This window comes from Pleurodeles waltl, chromosome 11 (genome assembly GCF_031143425.1).
Source record: "Pleurodeles waltl isolate 20211129_DDA chromosome 11, aPleWal1.hap1.20221129, whole genome shotgun sequence".
Taxonomy (NCBI): domain Eukaryota; kingdom Metazoa; phylum Chordata; class Amphibia; order Caudata; family Salamandridae; genus Pleurodeles; species Pleurodeles waltl.
This window is the reverse complement of record NC_090450.1, coordinates 818,107,601-818,127,299: the sequence shown is the minus strand read 5'-3', so window position 1 is coordinate 818,127,299 and position 19,699 is coordinate 818,107,601. Positions and strand designations below refer to the sequence as shown.

At 44.0% G+C, this 19,699-nt stretch overlaps 1 protein-coding gene across 1 annotated transcript in view; it reads left to right on the top strand.

Annotated features, from left to right (window-relative positions):
- TBC1D10A (TBC1 domain family member 10A) overlaps positions 1 to 19,699 on the top strand; it is a 249,806-nt gene that overhangs the window by 150,545 nt on the left and 79,562 nt on the right. Inside the window, exon 4 of the mRNA XM_069214621.1 lies at positions 16,486 to 16,592. Coding sequence (XP_069070722.1) covers positions 16,486 to 16,592 — 107 coding nt within the window. The remainder of the gene's footprint in view (positions 1 to 16,485; positions 16,593 to 19,699) is intronic.

Below are 19,699 nucleotides of genomic sequence, written 5' to 3'. Positions count from 1 at the left end.
TTTGAGCTAGAACAGTTTATTTTTTTTAAATCTGCAGATTATGCAGCAGATGACGGATCATGTGGCAGTAACGGCAAATCCCTACTTATGCAAAAAACGCTGCAGCCACACAATCGCATAATTCCCGTGGCCCTGTACAACATACCCTTTCAGCCTTCCCTCTGCCCCAGGGAGTAAGTAGTCCTACGCATATAGCAGGCCACACTTCGGATCTTATTGATTCTGTCTAGTTTTCCTCAAGTGTAAGTCGCCACTCCTTTGACTTGGGCAGACAATCAAATTGCCCCAGTTAGATTCGAAGCTTTCCCCAAGATCCCACCCTTCACCTCCCTTGTTTTAGTACACCTATGTGGCTGAAACAAACAGGTGTAAAAAGCTGGTGCAGCTATAGAACAAAAATACAAATCCGAGGAGAAAGAGAAATATGAAACCAATGTAAAGACATATGATTGGGCAATTCACAATTCAAGCTGATTTTCCTTCCAGTCATATTTCATCAGCCACTAATACATTTAGGTATTTTTAAAATAGTTCAATACTTCCTCGCCCTGAAAGCCTGTAGGTTGCATATTATATCATCAGTTAAGCTTTGTGAAAACCTGTCTTTGCTTTTTTTTCATGCAAAAATGAAGACTTATATGCCTGCTTTAATGAGGGGAGAGACAATATATTTGGTCTCCATCTAACTTCACCCAAAAATCCTTCCTTAGAACCAGTACTGGCCCATTTTGAGGGATTTGCCTTGGATAGTATTAAACTGCTGTTCAGGCTCCCTGTTGAATCCTTGTCCCTCTCATATCTTAGCAGAGGCTCTGCACACATGAAATCCAGTTCATAATAACCTATTTAACCTAGCTTTGCACGGAGCAGTGGTTCCTAAGTCCCAGAAACATGCCCAGATGGTTCCTCGATTAAAAAAGAACAAAAAACAGCTGAGCCTAAGGTTCTGGCCAAATTTAGGTCAGTTTCTCTACTACCAGCTTTCTCTAAGATGCTAGAGAAAATATTTACTGGACGGATCAATTTATTCCTAGAAGCCAACAATCTTCTTCGGTGTGCAGCTTGGCTTCAGATCATGCCATAGCACAGAATTGTCTCTGTTCGCGGTAACAGAATTTATTATGATGAGTCTGGACCTGGAACCGGAGCGGCAGTGGTGGTGTTAGATCTTTCCACACCTTTTGCCTCATTCTGTACTTTTAGAATGGTTGGTCAAGAGCTGAATATGTAGATCCACCCTGCTCTGACTTAAGTTTTTTCTTTCTGACCATGACTAGACTGTTTCTCACACCGTTCTCTTCCTCTACTAAGCTTTTGAGACACTGTGCTCTACAGGGCTCTGCCTTGAGCCCAGCCTTGTTAAATGTCTATTTGACTACCTTGGCTGCACATCCAGCATCTCGGCTTAAAGGTGGTGTCATATGCCGATGACAGGAAAACAGTGAGCTGGAGTATACATTCAATTCCTGCCTTGTGAAAGTGTCCGAATAAATGAAGAACAGTTGTTTAAAGCAATATTGGGATAAAACTGAAATACTGTTCAAGTGCTCATCTGAGCCTGGGAGCCGTCCGGTGCCTGCTAGCCATCAGAACTAGGGCTGCCCGACCCTGGTGGATGTGGTGAGAAATCTGGGAATCAAATTCAACAAAGATCTCTCTTTTGGCCCCCAAGTGATGGCAGTGACTGGTTCCTGTTTTGCTCTCTTAAAAAGTCTGCCATAATCATCCCACTTCTGGACTATGCTAACATTTATTTCTTGATTTTTTTTTATTTTTATTTTTTCAATTTGCTCTGCCAACTTTAGGCTGTGTTGAATGAAGCTGCCAGATTGCTTCTCAACCTTCCTAAAAGGGAACATATCACCTCCATTTTTGGAATTTACACTGGTTTCCGAACGCTTAAACATATTTTGTTTAAATGTTTGCTGCTGATGTTCTGAGCCTACCACAAAAGCGGTCCCAAGTACCTAAGGGAAAGAATGTCCTTTTTTCTCCTCCAAGACTTTTATTTTCTGTTGCCAATTCGAAGAGGGTGACATGCTCAATTGGGTGGATGCTGTTTCTCTTTCCTGACCACTAAAATGTGGAACACGCTCTGTATCCAGTCCGCTTCTTTTCAAATGAGCACGGTTTTCAAGGACAGCTGAAAACTTGGTTATTTCGCTACAGCTAAAGTTTAATTTCCACTTCTGTGCTATTTAGGTCCTCCGCACCTTTCAGGCAGCTGTATGCTTTACAAATGATTCATTATTTCATTATTTCTTCACTGGGAGCAGTTTCCACACACTCTTTAAGGTCAAGCACTGACTATGCAGCTATCAGGCTAATGCAAATTAGTCTGCTTGAGTTTCAGGCAGGAAAAAGGTATCTCTCCAAAGGTTACTTTTCCTAAGTATTTATTAAAAATCCAGCTTCACCTTTGAACTTGAGTTTTTAATAACTATTAAAAATAGTGGTTGAATCATTTTTCTACCTGGTCCCAAACCTGGGATAGCAAAGAGCCCTCCATGGTTAGGGCTTGTAGCTGCAGGGACTATGTAACATCTGTTTTCTGCATGTCCTACTTTTAAATACCATGCATCCTACTTTGTGGGCTGCAAGGCCTACACAGGGTGACTTGTAATATTTAACAGGAAGATTTAAACTGCAGCACTAAGGCTATAATGGTAGGCCTGAAGCCATGTTTCTCTGTGTCACAATAATGGGTGGCACAGTCGATGCTGCAGCCCACAGGTAACATTGAACTTTTCATGCCATGGGTGTAACTTTCTACACCATAATCCGGCCTAATAGGAGAGTTAAATATGCCAATTAGGGATTAGCCAATTTCTACAAGCTTTTGGGGTCATAGCACGTACACTGGGCACCGGACTGTAGTGCACCAGTATTCTCTTTCAGTAGTACTTTTTAAAGTTCTTTTTCTATTGATCACATTAGATCTGGGAACACCTGCGCTGTCAAGCCAGACCTATAAATGAACACCACTTCTCTTCTCATAACCATTTTACATCTCTGTGATTCCTAAGGCTGTATTTAGGTTTTGTTATATGTGTAGTGCAGAGTGCTGTCATTTGTCTGAAGATTTTCTTTACAGTTTCAATTTATTGAAATGTCCTTCTTCTGAGTAAATATCTATGGTGCTCACCAATGCCTGTGTTTGTCAGATGTAGATCAGTGAATGACTCCATCTGTGGTGTTTAGTATTGTTTAATTTATTGATCATGTGGATTGCTGCTGTGTCAGTAGTCCATATTAGGTTTTTTCTATTTAATTTTGTTATCTTATTCCCCTTGAGGGACAATTCAAATTTTTTCTTAGTTTTGTGTATTCAGTGGTGGACTTTCCTGACTTTATAGAATAGTTGGTTTTGATTCTTATTGATTGCTTAAACTGCAGGTGCTATTGACTGTCCCGCAGATAATGGAGGTTATTTCCACACTTTTGTTTAGAGACTTATGTTTTTTAAGTTGAATCCCAGCCATGTGTTACTTCATAGAGATTTGTAATTGTCTCCAGCATCTCAAAGAAGCATACAGCAAATATAAATAATATAGTTACTATAAAGTTACCTCACAGGAGCAGCTCTTCCCCCCAAGTTATACAAATAAGGGAACAGTTATTTGTTGTCAGTTTGATTTTCAAAGTTATTGCTGGTATGCTTACTTTTGTGTACTGGTCAGATCTCAGAAGAATACAAAAAAAAAAAAAAAGGCTATGTGATGAAGCCAGATTGACATGGCAGCTGCTTTAAAGCCAGTATTCCAAGGGGTAATATATTTTTATTTCATACTGTCTAATATTACTTTAGAAGTCGTTTTTGCTCTTTTGTTGACACAAGGATGTTTCCTCAGGTGAGCCTGCTTCTGAGATGTAATTTCTCTTTTCTATTCTGTTTCCTCTTTGGAAAACAATAGTTGCCTGCTGGGCAGAAGGTAGAGGGCATCATATCCCCATTCACCATCTCCACTTTCTGCCTGAAGTTTGCCCTATTTGCAACCGTCTGGCTGGCCTTCTTGGACCCCCTCCCCCTAATAGGGATCACACATTAATGATCAAATTGTGTTGAATATCATGGCCACAATAGCACCAGTGTATAACTGAAAGTATGTGTGTCATATAATCTTCCATATACCACAATATAGAAGTCCCAAATTTGTTTTAAATATGTGTTTTATGTTAATGGATCATCAAACTTGGTCATTTTTTTTCCTAATTGTGAGTAATCGTCATAATTTCAGAACCTTGAAACCAACAAAAATATGTAATTTATATATTTGTCCTCTGATTACTAAAAATCCTCTAAGATTTCTGTATCCCCTTTGGAAATCTCTACTAATATTCTCTGTGTGGCCACTTCATGAAAGTGGATAAAGATCATTGTCTGTGTTAAGAACAGCATTAATTATCTGAGGCTGGCTTATGGAATTTCAAATACTTGATATGAAGTTGTTGAGTGGCATAACAGTCCATGAAGTCTTAACAGGATAGTTGTTTGGATCCTTCAGTCTTCCAAAAAATACAAGGATGAACAATCAGCACTCAGTGAGTACAAAGACCCATTTTACACCCGCAAAGACACATTTCGCTTCGACTGAAAATAAGGGCACCAGACCACCACTGCTATCAGGCCGTTGTTGGCACTGAACAGTTGCCAAGGATGCCCCTCCTTCCGACTCGGCACCAGAGGCTAAGCCTAAAGACTCCACCCACAAACTGGCTTTGAAGGTTTCTGCATTGACCCAACCTAAGCTGCCTTTGGTCCTGACAACATCAACCATATGGGCACCGAAACTCAAGCCCTCTTCCGCATCGAAAGTTTCACCATTCGAATTGAAAATAAATGTTTTGGCGCCTGAGCCTATTTTAAAAACTATGGCAGAGAAGCTCGATCTGAAACAAAACACTATCCATATTCAACCAAATACTCGTCGGTTTGTTGCAAAACCATCTCCCTCTAAACGCCAGACTTCATTTGAGGAGGTTGATATACAGCTACCGCCTCAGGAAAAAAAGGACATCGCCACCTTTCCAATACTGCCACACTTACCACCCTCTCCTCCACGTCCTTCACACCACTCACACTCACACTCAGAAGCAGAAGATTTAATATAGTGAACTCCATTAGGATCACCACAATCTTGTATAGAAGATCAGGGGAGGGATGATGACACACAGCAGCCACCATTAGACTCTTGGAACACATATGACATTGACCTACAGGGGATACAGATCCAGATTTATACCTGGCGAAACCATCTCAACCAGATCACACCACATCCATCAAAGAGTTGGTACTATGGCAGCTTCATATCACCGGGTCCCATTACAAAAGGACCCTATAGAAGATGATGTCTTATTTGAAACCTTGCTTCCACCAATAGGGTATCTCAATACCTGTCCATGTTCAAGGGTATGACACAGCATGTGGGTGAAATTTTTAAAGACCCTGTCCGTGCTTGAGTAATTCCACCTAGGGTTGATTAAAAAATATATAAACCAGCCACTTCTGATCCTGCTTACATTAGAGGACAAATTTCTCCAGATTCCCTGGTAGTTTCTAATGCTCGTAAACAAACTAATTCTCAAAGTTCGGGGGACGCACCTCCTCCAGACAAGGAGTCAAAGCTTATCGATGCATCATGCAAAAGGGTGGGGGTTCAAGCAGCCAGCCACTGGAGATCTGCCAACACACAAGGATTGTTGGCAAGATATGATGGAGCCCACTGGGATGAGATGGAAGATCTTATTCAACATCTTCAAGAAGAGTTTACAAAGAAAGGACAACAACTTATACAGGAGGGCAAGTTCATATCTAAGATGTGCTCTTGATGCGGCTGATACAGCTGCCAGGAGGAAAAACGGCAGTGTTTTATTACGACGTCATGCATTGTTGCGTTAATCAGGGTTTAAATCTGAGGTGCAGCAAACACTTCTCAACTCCCCCTTTGATCAGGAACGCTTTTTTGGTCCAGAGGTGGACCAAGCACTAGAAAAAATTTAAAAAGACGCTAATGTTGCTGAGTCTATGGGAACCCTTCAAACTCCCGGTAACCGAGGCTCCTTTCGCAAACCTGCCTTCACACAAGGCAACAGGCAAACAACATCAGAATCCTCTACCTCTTTCAGGCAACAACTCTTACCATCCCCTTCTAAACATTTTTTTTAGAGGAACGTGTAGGGGAAACAATTCCAAGGGTCAAGGAAGAGGTGCCTCCACACGTGCCATTCTTTCCACCTCTAAGCAATGACTTTCTTCTTGTTCCTTCCAATCACTCAACACCTGTCGGACGTCTACAACAATTTTTTTTCCAATTGGTAAAACATAACAGACCAGTGAGTGTTAGATATTATCCAACATGGTTATTGCCTTGAGCTCATCACCACACGTCCAAACATACCACCCAGAAAGAACAAACTCTCTCTGGAACATTTAAGACTGTTGAATCAAAAAGTACAGGCTCTCCTTCAGAAAGGAGCAATAGAGTTAGTTCTCAATCATCAAAAAAGAACAGAAGAATATTTTCTGTACTTTCTCTTTCCCGAAAAAGATGGCTCACTTCGGCCAATTCTAATTCTCAGACCACTAAATCGTTACATTCTGTTAGGATACTTTCATATAGTCACTCTACAAGATGTAATACCACTATTACAACAATCAGATTTCATGTCTGCTCTAGATCTAAAGAATTCTTATGTTCACATCCCAGTACATCCAGCACACAGAAAATACCTCAAATTTGTCATACAAGACAGGCATTACCAGTTCAAGGTACTCCTATTCGGAGTAACAACTGCACCCGGTGTCTTCACAAAATGCCTTGTAGTAGTCACAGCGCATCTACGCACACAAAGCATTCATGTCTTCCTATATCTGGACAATTGGCTTATCAAGTCAAATTAACTTCACCAATGTCTTCTGCATACACAGACAACCGTTCATCTCCTTCACCAGTTAGGGTTTACCATCAACATACAAAAATCCCACCTCCAACCATCTCAGATACAGCCTAAGAGCTGTTCTAAACACTCACTTAGGGCTAGCCTACCCCATCCCAAGCAGGATTCTGAATATAAAAACCCTGTTCAGTCAAGTACCCCTCAATCAGCATATTCCAGTATGAACCATTCAGAGAATTCTAGGGGTCATGGCACCTTGTATTGCAATAGTGCCAAATGCACACCTACACATCTGTCTGCTGCAGGAGTGTCTGGCATCTCAATGGTCTCAAGCACAGGGTCCATTACATGATCTAGTGTTGGTAGACAGCTTCGCGCACTTCTGCCAGCAATGGTGGAACACACAAATTCTGACAAAGGGGTGGCCATTTCTAGACCCTGTTTCCCAGATCACTCTCACAACTGACGCATCACAGACAGATTGGGGTGCTCATCTACACAATCTCTCAATACAGGGATTGTGGGACACCAAACATCAAGTTATACACATAAATTACTTGGAGCGTCAAGCCATTTATCTATCACTCAAAGCATTTCTGATTCATCTGCAAGGCAAGACTGTTCTAGTCCGTACAGATAATGTTTTATTTTCAGAAATGGGTGGACACACTCTACGGTTGTCTCGACTAGCTCAGACAATCTGGCATTGGGCAATTCGCCATCACATTCAATTGTTAGCAGAACACCTCCTAGGGATAGACAACGATCTTGCAGAGCTACTCAGCAAGATTCAGCAACAAGTCTACGAATGGGAGAGCCAACCTCAAGTCCTACACAAATACCTCCATCGGTGGGGGTTTCCACAGCACAACAACAAACTCAACATGCCCAAACTTCGCCTTCAGGCTCCCACACCCTCTCTCCAAGAGCAATGCTCTATGAATTAGTTGGTCATGGATATTTGAGTATGCTTTTCCACCTCTCCCTCTCCTTCCCTTTGTAGTAAGGAAGCTCAGACAGTCCTCTCTCACCCTCATTCTGGTGGCTCCTACTTGGTCATGCCTATCATGGTTCACAACACTACTCAAACTTTCAGTAGTTCCACAAGAGAAGCTCCCCCTATGTCCGGACCTTCTCACTCAGAACCAAAATCCCAAAGAACTCAACCTTGCAATTAGGCTCCTGAGGTCATAGTTTGGCTACTTACGATTACCTCCAGAATGCATGACCTTTCTTAAGGAAGCACATAAACCCACAACCAGAGCATACTGTGCTGCTAAATGGAAAAGGTTTGTAATGTATTGCCAAAACAAACAAATTGATCTGTTTAATGTAACTAGTCAAAATATTGTTAGCTATTTGCTCTATTTACAAACGTGTGGTCGAGCATATACTTCAATACAATTCCACCTTGTAGCAGTGCATCTACATAACTGACAACATTTCTCATCATTCAAAATTCTAGTTATTAAAGCATATATGGAATGTCGTAATAGGGGAATCCCACCTAGGGTGCCCCCGGCACCAATGTGGGATCTTAATATTGTACTCACCAGACTCATGGGACCCACATTTGGACCTATACATAATTCTCTACTCCAGTTTCTCTTTTGGAAGGTAGCAGTTTGATTTCAGGCAACATTTCTTCCAAAAGTGTTTTCCACTTTTTATTTGAACCATTCGGTTGATTTACCGGTTTTCTTTCCTCAACCTGGTTCAGTTGCAGAAAGAGCACTACACCCCTTCGATGTTAAGAGCGTTAATGTGCTGTATTGATAGAACTAAAGACTTTTGTAAAAGTAAACAACTCTGTGACTTTGTCACCTCCACATATAGGGAAGGCTATATCTAGAGCAAGTATATCAAGATAGATTGTTAAATGTATCCAAACATGCTATACTAAAGCTAAAAGACCTCTACTCATACCTCTTAGAGCACACTCAACTAGTAAAATAAGTGCATCTATGGCATTTTTAGGTAATATACCAATAATTGACATCTGCAGAGTAGCCACATGGTCAAATCTGCACACATCTACTAAACATTATTGTGTGGATGATTTTGAAAGGCAGCAAGCAAATGTTGGACAAGCTATGCTTTGTACTTTTTTCAAACTGCAACACCAATGTGTTAGCCATCGTCCTTTTGGGACGGTACTGCTTTACAGTCTATGCAGAGCATGTGTAGCTACATCCAAACCTGCCATCGAACGGATTACGTTACTTACCATGTAAGCATCTTTTCCTGGCATGTAGTGCTGTAGATTCACATGCGCCCAACCACCTCCCTAGATACCTGTGGCCGTTGCAGTATTTTATTACACTTCATATGCATGGACATCTCTTACTAATACTATATTCACGCTCCATTCTCACCCGACTGTGTGAAAACAATCTAACAATGGAGTTGATGTCCATGCGTAGTATCGCTGAGAGGAGGGGTCACTTTACCTCGTGACTCTGACTTCAAAGAAAAATAACTTGTACACATCAGGACCCATCACTAGATGGCATAAGTATGCAGACCATGTGAATCTACAGCCATGCCACGAACAGATGCTTGCAGGGTAAGTAACATAATCCTTTTCTTTATCTTTGTGTGATCTCGTCTTTAACAATTTACATTGTTGCTGTGTTCCTAATCATGTTATCCTTTAGACATCCGATCTTGTAAAGTGAAGAATTTTGTAGTCTGTAGTTTTTGCTTTTCTCTGGAGCCGCAGGCATGGGTGAGCAAGTTTAGACTCTCTTTAGAGTGTCTGTAGTGGAGATTACTTTTGACTACAGATAGATTTCCAGATGTCATATTGGGCTTTCTTTTGACAAATAGGGTTACTTGGAATGTATTAACCTAGTTTGGTTTATTTGTATGTTGTGTGAATGTGAACTGATGTCAGTAGTTTGTGTATAGTATCTGATGTAACTTTTTGGTACCCTTAACTCCTATTGTTTTTATTTGTTCTCATGTGCAGTCACTAACTCCTGTTACTGTTACACTTGCATGGCAATTTCTGGGTACAAACCGTAAAGCTCAAAGCTTGAACGCGTTAGCCACTGTACATTTCTACAGCTGATGCTCCCTTTCTCTGTGGTGTGTTTTTTCCACTGCATCTTGAACATTAGATCACAGATTAAATATATTTTCATACCCACTATAGCTGCTTCGGGTTTGATTTAGGCCAACCTTTATTTCACAAATGTACCAATTAAGCTTATCTTGTATTTTCAATCAAATATACGCTGACATGCAATAGGTCAGTGTTCCCCAACCCCCGGGCCGCGGACCGGTGCCGGTCCGTGGATCAATCGGCACCGGGCCGCCCCACTGTGGCGGGCGGTAAATGTTTGATAATTTTTCCGTGGCCCGCTTGTCACACAATGGGACAAGCGGGCCACGGAAAAATGATCAAACATTTACCGGTCCGCGGCAATAAAAAGGTTGGACAACACTGCAATAGGTGACTTTACCACAGAAGGAAGGACACCAAGGATGAATTGCATCTCTCTCCTACCTTTACAGAACACCTTATTGTTACCAGATAAAGGAGTCTGACGTGGTCGCCGGCAGTATTGCTAATGTCAACCACATTTCCTGGGTTCCCTTCTATCCTCAAGCCTCCCACTTGAGAAGTATGCCAAGACTGACTAGTGCAGGTCGCTCTCCCTGTTGGTACCCCCAAAATCGGCCACCTACCACCTAATCTAACTTGTTGAATATATCTTAATCTTCATGTCGATCCTATCCTACCAGCCTGCCCACTAACTAATTCATTATATTCTTACTAGTGTGACTACTGTTAAGACATGCTTCATCCCACGTTTGTATATCATCTTCTTCTTTCACTATTAACTGTAAGCATAGTCTTTGTGCATATGGTCTTCCATAAGTCCCTATTCCCTTCCTGGATGTACAGCTGCACTTCTTTTAGTTTCCCTAAATGGGGTACATATTTCCTATAATTGATGATATTTTGTGAGATTTAAACTCCATTTGTTTGTTGTTCCTGTGTGCATTATACTGCCCTTCCTTCTCCAGCCTGTTGTGAGCCTTGGCTACTCTTGACAAGGCAGCCTGCAGCTCAGTTAGGGAGCTCAGGAGTTGAGTGTCCTGGTAAGCGAACATGTGTATTTCTGTGTGGTTTCCACAACTGATGGGGAAGTAGATGACTATAAATAATGCACAAGCAACCACTCCTAACTCTATAGGGCTGCTCCTCCACTGTGCTCAACAAATGTTTTCAGAGAAAGAGTGAGAAAGAAAGTGTCTCACACCTAAGCACACTTTCCTTACTTTGCTAACTGCAACATGTCTTCCTTGTCTTTGTGGTATTCGCACAACAATTTTACGATACTAAAGAAGTTCTCTTAGCAGCATTGCTTGTTAAGTAGTGCTAGCCCACTCAGGTGGAAAGAATTGAGTTCCAGTACATAGATAGCACCTCATTACGAGTGTGGCAGTCCAAGGACCGCCGCACCCTGGGAGGTCTGACCACCCAATTACGACTTAGACGGGTGGACCGCCTAAAGACTGCCATCACCACCAGGATCACAGATCCTGGCGGGGAGACAGCTGTCTGGCTTGTAACCAGGCATGGCGGTGCTGAACTTGGCGCCGCTTGGCTGATAAAAACCCCACTTTCCACCAGCCTTTTCATGGCGGGGATCCTGCTGGGGGAGGCTTTGCAGACAGTGCACATTCTGAGGGTGCTGGAGTGCTAGGGTATTGGCCTTGGCTCCCTTAATGGAGCCGTGGACAGTATCCTAGCACTGCTACTGCTGGTCAGCCCGGCGGGAACATATATTGCAATGTTCCCGCCAGTCAGCCAGGCGGAACATTGTAATATGCATGGAGGGGATGCCATGACAGAGGCGTCCTCCTTGCGGTTTTGGCGGTCCCGTGGTTGGACCGCCAAAGTCGTAATCAGGCCCATAGACTTTGTCCTGGTTAACCCTAGAAGTACCCATTCCATTAGACTGTGAATCTTAGCTTGTTTTCTCTGATTCCTCAGTGTGGATCCTACAGTTTTCAATTTGGTTTTGAGCATGTAGAGACCAATACTGCCAACGTGTTGAGCTCCTGTCTCCTTGCAGTCTTTGTCTGGGGCTGACAGCTTTATGCATGTTAGGATTTCTGGGGCTCCTTTGCAGGAGAAAGGCAAGATGACCAGTCAAACTGGTGCTCGGATTTGCAAGGTTAATATGGCTATCTTTGCCCAATAAAAAAATGCAGATGCATAGCGATATCTAGTAATAATAACTAGATAGGAGACAGGTTCGCCATCTGTTTAAGTCTGGAATTCTCCGAACCTGTTGTTTGCTTCCTTCTCAAATATGCTTACATCATAAGGATCGTTTCCTTGGTACACCCTGACTGGGTTTCTATAACCCGCTTCCTACAGATAGTTATCTAGAGCCCATTTTGAAATGATTAAAGGTTTCATGAACTTGTAACAGCAGAAAATGTGCGTATCAACACACTGGTGTTTATAGAGATCTTTTGTTACTGAAGTGCCCGCCAATTCACCAAGGTTATTCGTGTTTACAGCAGCGGCATTGTTGCACTGTTCTACCTGGACAAACAGAGGCAGTGCAAAGAGACCGGGGGAGCGCGAGATTAGACTCCTGCTCGTAGTATTACCCTGCTCCTGCGTAGAGAAGTTCATGCTTAACAAACAGAACCACAACCACACATTTGGTAGTTAAATGTTTTGAAACTGGTTTCGTCCACACAGCAGAAAACGTCTGTTTTCACCTTTGGTGAGTGGGAGTGATAATGATATATCGTTGTCTTTGGCCAGGCTTCCAAAAAGGTTAACTGTTTTACCAGTTTTTGTTTTTAATTCTAAAGGAGGTTGTAGTCCAGCTGCAGCATATACAACCGTGTTTCAGAAGGTAGAACTACAGATGGTGAAAGTATAATAGCCTCGAGCTAGGGCGCTTACATAGTACTGTAAACTGACTTTACTTGGGCCATTTAGAATAAAAGAGACAGCAAAAGACACTGATCTGAGATTGGGAAATTGTCATACAGAAAAAACATTGATCATTAAATGTAGATTGTTTTTATCCAAAAAGTATAATCTGCTTTTTTTTCACATTGCACTAAAGTGGACTGAAAGGCAGTGGTCAGAGGAGCATTAATTAACGCTCCTTGTGTTACCCCGGACACTCCCAAAATGACGCGTTCCCAAGCAGTAACATGGACTGCTGTTTTATCGCAAATATCTAATGCACTTGACTGCAACTACACCTTGCCCCAAGAGCAGGACGTGGTGGAGTAATTATTTGCAAGGACTTCCTCCCCATGGGCTTGCCATTCCACCTACATACTACATGGACCAGCCAACCTAGTCTTCTGAAAAATGCGCTGACATAACTCCCACGCCTGACATCACCTTTTTCCCTGCTGCCCTCACGTCACAGCATTGATATAGTTCTCTGCTTACATCATCACCACCTTGCTTTTGGACTCCGATCCTTTAGCTTGTTCTGACCCTTAGTCTTTTAACATTCTCTGCCATCTCTCCTGCCCATGTTCAAGACTCCCTCCCGCTATGAAAATAAACTTTTTCTAAACAATTTAGAACCACTCTCGAATGGCAGCATCAGATGCCCTCTACCCTCTCCACTAACACCACCTACAACCAGCTCACTCATCTCTACTTTGATATAGCAACCAGGAGGACCAGCCTCTCCAGTTCCACCTCAGCCTTAATAGCCACAAGAACACTGCTGCTTCCTCAAGGCCGGCAGGTGCGATTCAGTGGTCAAAATTGTTTGAGCCTGCTCGAGGGCAGTTTGATCAATCTACTGCAAAGCCATCTTATATACAGAATCCAGAAATTACTGAACAAACCCGTGGAACTCTTTTGGGTCATCTGCAACTTCCTCAGACGCATGCTTATCGAAATGCACATCCTGCTGATCAACAACCTCTACTAGAAAAGTAACAGTGTATTCCTCACCTAAGTGCAAAATGTCCATATTGACATTCATGTCCAGACCAAAATCACTTTTTCCAAGTTCTTGCTACCTACCACTTCATTGCAATTCAGTCTTGAACCCGCCACCACCACTGATCTAGAAGATTTTCAACTCAAATACCCACAACCTCCCCCCAAGCCTTAAGTAAGGCCAAACCTGCCTCTCTCTCTCAAAGAAATGTGCAACCACTAGCTTACCTTATACATTGTTCTATTCTGTAGAGTGGTACCAGGGGCCTTTAAAAAGTCACCATCCTATCTGTCATAAAGAAACACTGTTTAAGGCCTCCCACATAGCTTTCCTCAGGTTCAAAGCATGTCTGCCATTTATTTGATTCTGGAACAACCTGTGGTCCAACACATCCATCCACAAGCATTCTTGGCGCCTGCCAATCTGGTTATTGCCCTAGACGCCACCACGCTGTTCACAGTCTGGGGCAAATTCCCTTTTGTGGCTGACATTGCACGTAAAGCAAATCCTCGTTAGAATGTAAGCTGTGTTTGACACCACTCGACATCCTCGTCAAAAGGCTCCCATCTGCAGCAATCTGCCTCAGACACCACCAACTGGGTCAGTATTCTTCCTTCTTAGCCATTTCTAGTAATTCAAATCGGGCCTCAACACTTCCTCTGACCCCTTGTTACGTGGTACATCGTGCTTGGTCGCCTAGGATATTCAGCATCTCAGTGCTTTCCCTCGTGACCCTCAAAGGGAGCCTATACCACCCACATTTCCTTATATGTTAGCAGCCCCAAGCATTTCCCACTTCAGCTGTTTTCATAATGCTGTTAAGTTCCTCAAACTCGGTGGCAACAAGTCTGACGTCATCATCTTCGGACTGCGCCACCACCCCATCTTCAGCTCACCAGTCACTCTTCCATTGCTTATCAAGAACCTAAGCCTTCAGCTGGGCAGCAACTCTATCATGTTCACCATGAGTGGTATTGTGAACATAAGTGCCTTTTTCCGTTCACAAGCATTGGTTGTTACCTGCCTTAGTGAGCACACCATTTCATAGGATAGGTGTCACCTTGAAGGCTCCCCTGCGTGCCTGGAGCCAACACCAGCTAGGGTGGAAAGAGAATGCTGCTAATGCTCTGCAGCCAGACCAACTGCTTTACCTCACTGTTACTACCTTTCAGAGGGCCGAAAGTCATGGTAGGTTTGACCCTCAACCCAATTTAGAGTACAGTCCGAGCTGTAGTTCTCAAACAGTCGTAGGGCATATAGGGTTGAGTATCTGTTTCAGACATGTCACGTGCCTCTCAAATGGCCGATGCGAAACGAACCCAGGCTTCGTTTGTGAACCAATAGTTTACTGTTTCACTGCATTGGCACTGATAAGGTGGCGTTGCCAATTAACCTTGTGGACATGGTTGCATCTGGAAGTAACTCGGGACTCCCGCATGCAGTTACAACGACCAAAAGTGCGACCTCCTGCTCCATAGTCATGTTTACTTTTTAATTTAGGGCCTGTAATGTTTACCTAAGATTAGCCACCAGTGCCGCCTAGTGGGGCTTTATGGTTGCTGCAACAGCTGCCTGCTATATATTTGTCCTCTCTAGACTACTGAAAAAAGCAGCAAACGGGAGAACAAGTTTAGCTCATATCTTAATTGTTTTGCTTACATTTTTGCCACTTACTATAACATGTCTAAGTTAATTTAAAAGTAGTGATTTCTGGATTGGTGTCCGAGTTTTGTGTCTTTGAAATCGTTGGCACCTTCGCTAAAGGTTAAAATTGACTGTCTGAAATGTGAAGTATTTCTGTGCTCTTTGGCTGGTTGCTGACTGTAAATAGGCACCCAAATAGATAGTCTGATGTGTATGAATAACCACTATTTCACTAATAGGAAGGTAGTTGTGGTGCAAATGTCAACCGAGGAAATGTTGCTCAGGAAGCACCACAACGTAAGACGGGCAGGTCTGCGGTTTTCAAAAACTGATGTATGTGTGGGTTGTAGCAGAGACGCTCACAATCTCCACTCATTTCAGGAGAATGTACGATGCTTCACTTGTCTACACACCCCATGAATCTCTTCGGGCCCACTGACATCCCACGAGTGACGAGTGACACATTACTTGAAACTTTATTCTACTACATATGGTTATATGGAAACCAAGATGGCTTCTGGGATCTATCTGGACCCTTTGATAACTGTATAATGTTTGGGCACTTTTTCAGCCAAACCTTTGTGGTGTCGAAAAGTACATACAGTGGACCAAATTTGCTCCTCCGTGGCTCTTCAACCTAGATAATGTTTAACATCTGTTTGATTCGAACCCTTGAGTATTGTTACAAGCAGGTCACCTTTTGTTTCTCATCTGATAACCACCATTCGGAGTTTTCTTCCTACTTAAAGAAAACAACTTGATATTTTCTTTCACATACATCCCTCACTTGTTTTTGCACACTGTTTACTGACATTTTCATGCTGCATTTGGTTTCTCGTTGACGTATGTTCTGACTCGTGCATTGGCTTACCTGCTTCTTTACTGTTTGGCTTTCCCACATGTTTTTCTTTAATTTTGCCTGTGTTTTTTGCTCTGTCCCTTTTTCTCATTTTTTCTTCCATCTCTCATCCACTCTCTCTCTATCTCGCAGGATCTGGACATCATGGCAGGGGACCCAAAGTGGGTAGATGTGATTGAGCGAGATCTCCACCGCCAGTTTCCCTTTCATGAAATGTTTGTTGCACGTGGAGGCCATGGGTAAGCAACAAGCATTCATTCTGGCATCTGTTGGCCTTGGGTGAAAATGCAGTGTGTTGTTTCCTACTAGAAGGTGCTTTTAACTATGCAGTAACATTCAAACACCCATCATAGATGCATAGTTCTGCGCTCAGTGTAGCTTTATTCATTGAGCATGTTAATTTGTACGTTGGGTGACTTCTGACATATGTGTGGTAATGTTTAATGGTATCGCGTATTTTGATTTCTCCTATTGGGCTATATCAAGAAGGATTTCTCCTATTGGGTTATAGCCAGAAGGGTAATCTATTACCGCCCATATTTGGATTAAAATACCACAGTAGGACAGTCCACTAATGTTTACCACACCAATAACCTGTTCGAGGTGAGGGTGTATCCTGCTGTCCTACATGCACACCAAATGAATGTCGGGACACCTGTTTATTGCCTTTGGTATTTTGCTGCTACATGGAGGGGCCGAGAGGACCTCAAGTCCTACAAGACACCAGGACTGAGAAGGAGGGCCCTAAGCGCGATAATTAGTGTGAGAGACTCCCCGCAGAATAGTCTACTCTGATGTACTGGTCAACACCTATTAAATGTCAGATCCTTCAAAGACCAGTCCCTACAGTGACGGTAACCATGGATGCTTCATTTGTATTGGGAAGGATGTTGAAAGGATTTCATTATCCAAGCATTGTTAACGGTTGGTGTAGCTATGAAGGTGTTACAGACTTCAGTAAAAGGCAAGGAGGGCCGATTTGAAGAACCAGTCTGCTCTCACACCTTGCACAGACAATGTAGTACTGTGTAGTCAAAAGTTTTCATTTGAATAATTCAATACATGGAAGGAGACACAATGATCTCAAAGACCAACACAGCAGTGATTTAGGAGACATTCAAGATTAATTAGATCATGTTGTTCCTTTGAGCATATTTTGAGAATGGGAGGTTCCACAAGTACACTTGTTTACAACAAGAGGAAACCAAATGCATGGCTGGTATGTTAAGGTCAGTCAGATATACTTTATTCGGTTAATGAAAACCCTAAAAATGACATACACATAAACTAAAAACTTGAATTCATAAAACATATCACCACATTTCATCAAAAAAAAAAAATCTGCTCTTTAAAATATAGAAGTCACAGCAACTGGGTTACTTTGCCACCAGACACAAGACCTGTTCCAGACGCCTCTTTCTGCTTCTTACTGCCCCGCTAATAGACTAGCAACATTAAAACAAATGTGAGTGTTAGGCAACATCTGTCGGTATATAAAAGCCAGTCTTACTTGTGCAATTGCTCCCTTCTTAGCAGCGGCAAAATATATTCCGGTCTTAACTCAAGATAGAGGCCACAAAACATAAAAAAGTGCATGGTGTCATTCTCTGAAAAGCAGTCCCAATTACAAGGACCCATATTGCTGACTTTGTTCTATCCCTGAAGATCTGCCAGTAACCAGTGTACTAAATGTATGTTAAGGTTCCTTACCTGCATTCTTGGTCCAAAGGCTGTGCGTTATGAGCAATTATTGAAGGACTGCTGCTCACGCTTTCTCCAAAAGCCATTGGCCATCAGAAATTGTGCATTTCCCACATGACACCAATTTTAATACCACCACCATGGGCTAGGCACCCAGGGTTCTCTCACTTGCAAATTATAATTCACTTTGACAATGTCACCAACTTTATGAATATGTTGAGACAATGCACAAGAGATTGCTAGCAAATGTAACAATACTCTTGGGTTAAGTTAGTGCGCAAGTCACTGAAATTAGCAGCATGGTCCCTGAAATTCTACAGAGGGACTCCTTAAAGCCCCAGCAATGACTCTTAATCATTCTGGAAGAGGCTAGAAGTGAAGTGAAGTGAAGGTAAAATGATGCATAATATAAGTAAGTGGGGGGGGGAGGAGCCAAGATGGTGACCGGGAAGGATGCTTAATTAAGCCCTCCGTCTCGGGCTCGCCATGGAACATCTGCGGGGCGCTCCTGGGGCGGCGCTGCCGCATCCCGGAGGTGGGATCCGCTTCTGGGGCCGCTCTCCCCTCGCCGACGGCTTTGGAGGCGATCGGGCGGCCGGGAGGAGAGGCTGCCGCGGAGCGTCTCGTGGCAGGGAGCTGCGGCCGCCGTCTTGTCGGCCGCGACGGACGGGGCACAGCCCTGGAGCTTGAACGAGAGGTGGATGCGCGGAAACGGGAGCGGCCCACCTCGCGAGGGCCATAAGCTCATATTTCGCTTTCACATCGTCCCGGGCATTCCCCCCCCTCCCCCCCCCCCCCCCCCCCCCCTATCAGGTGCGGGGGGTTCCGAGGAGCAGCGCGGGACTAACGGCAGGAGCAGCAGGGGCCCCGGGCGGTTGCCCCCTCTACAATTAAAGGCAGGCGGAGGGACGCGCTTCCCCCTCCGCGAAAGGCCCTGTGGGACCATAATAACAAGCCAGGGGTGAAGGCGTTTCGGGAGCGGGGTGGGACCCACTCCCTGGACCCCCCAACTGTTCTAAACGGTTATGAGGCCTGCCGGGTGGCAGTGAACCCGGCCGCAGATGACGCGCCCTTTCTAGGTGGCCGCTGGTGCCGTCTCCCCCTGAGGCGGGAACCCGCACCAAATTTGGAGTACCGGACGGTGAGGCAGGTGCACGCCGCCTGCGGGGACCGCCGCCGAGCGGACTGGGGGCCGCCGCCTTCTGCTCGCACTGAATTCCCCCTCCCGTACACGAGGGGGGACAGAGGACGGGGGATGAATCCTGTCGGGGGCCCCTGGGGGTGCCTTCCTACCCCATGACTGATGGCGTGGTGCGCCCACCCCCGGAGAAGACCCTGGGCCTGCAGCTAGATATAGAGGCCACCACAGACGGGGTACACGCAGGGCCGGTCTGGATCAGGCCAAGCCATACCCTCTGTTAAAAGACGCCGACCAGCACCACAGTGCGGAACAGTGCTTAAAGAACTGTGCGAGCCCGAAACATACTAAGCGAACACACTTGGGAACGTCACTCCTCCACTCCATACCGACAGAGGACCCAGGGCCTGGAGTTGGCTGCCGGCCGGGGGCCCGAAGCACGCATGCGGACCTAGCGACGGGAGGTCCCAGACCGCCTGAATAAGATCTCACCTGGAGGATCACCAG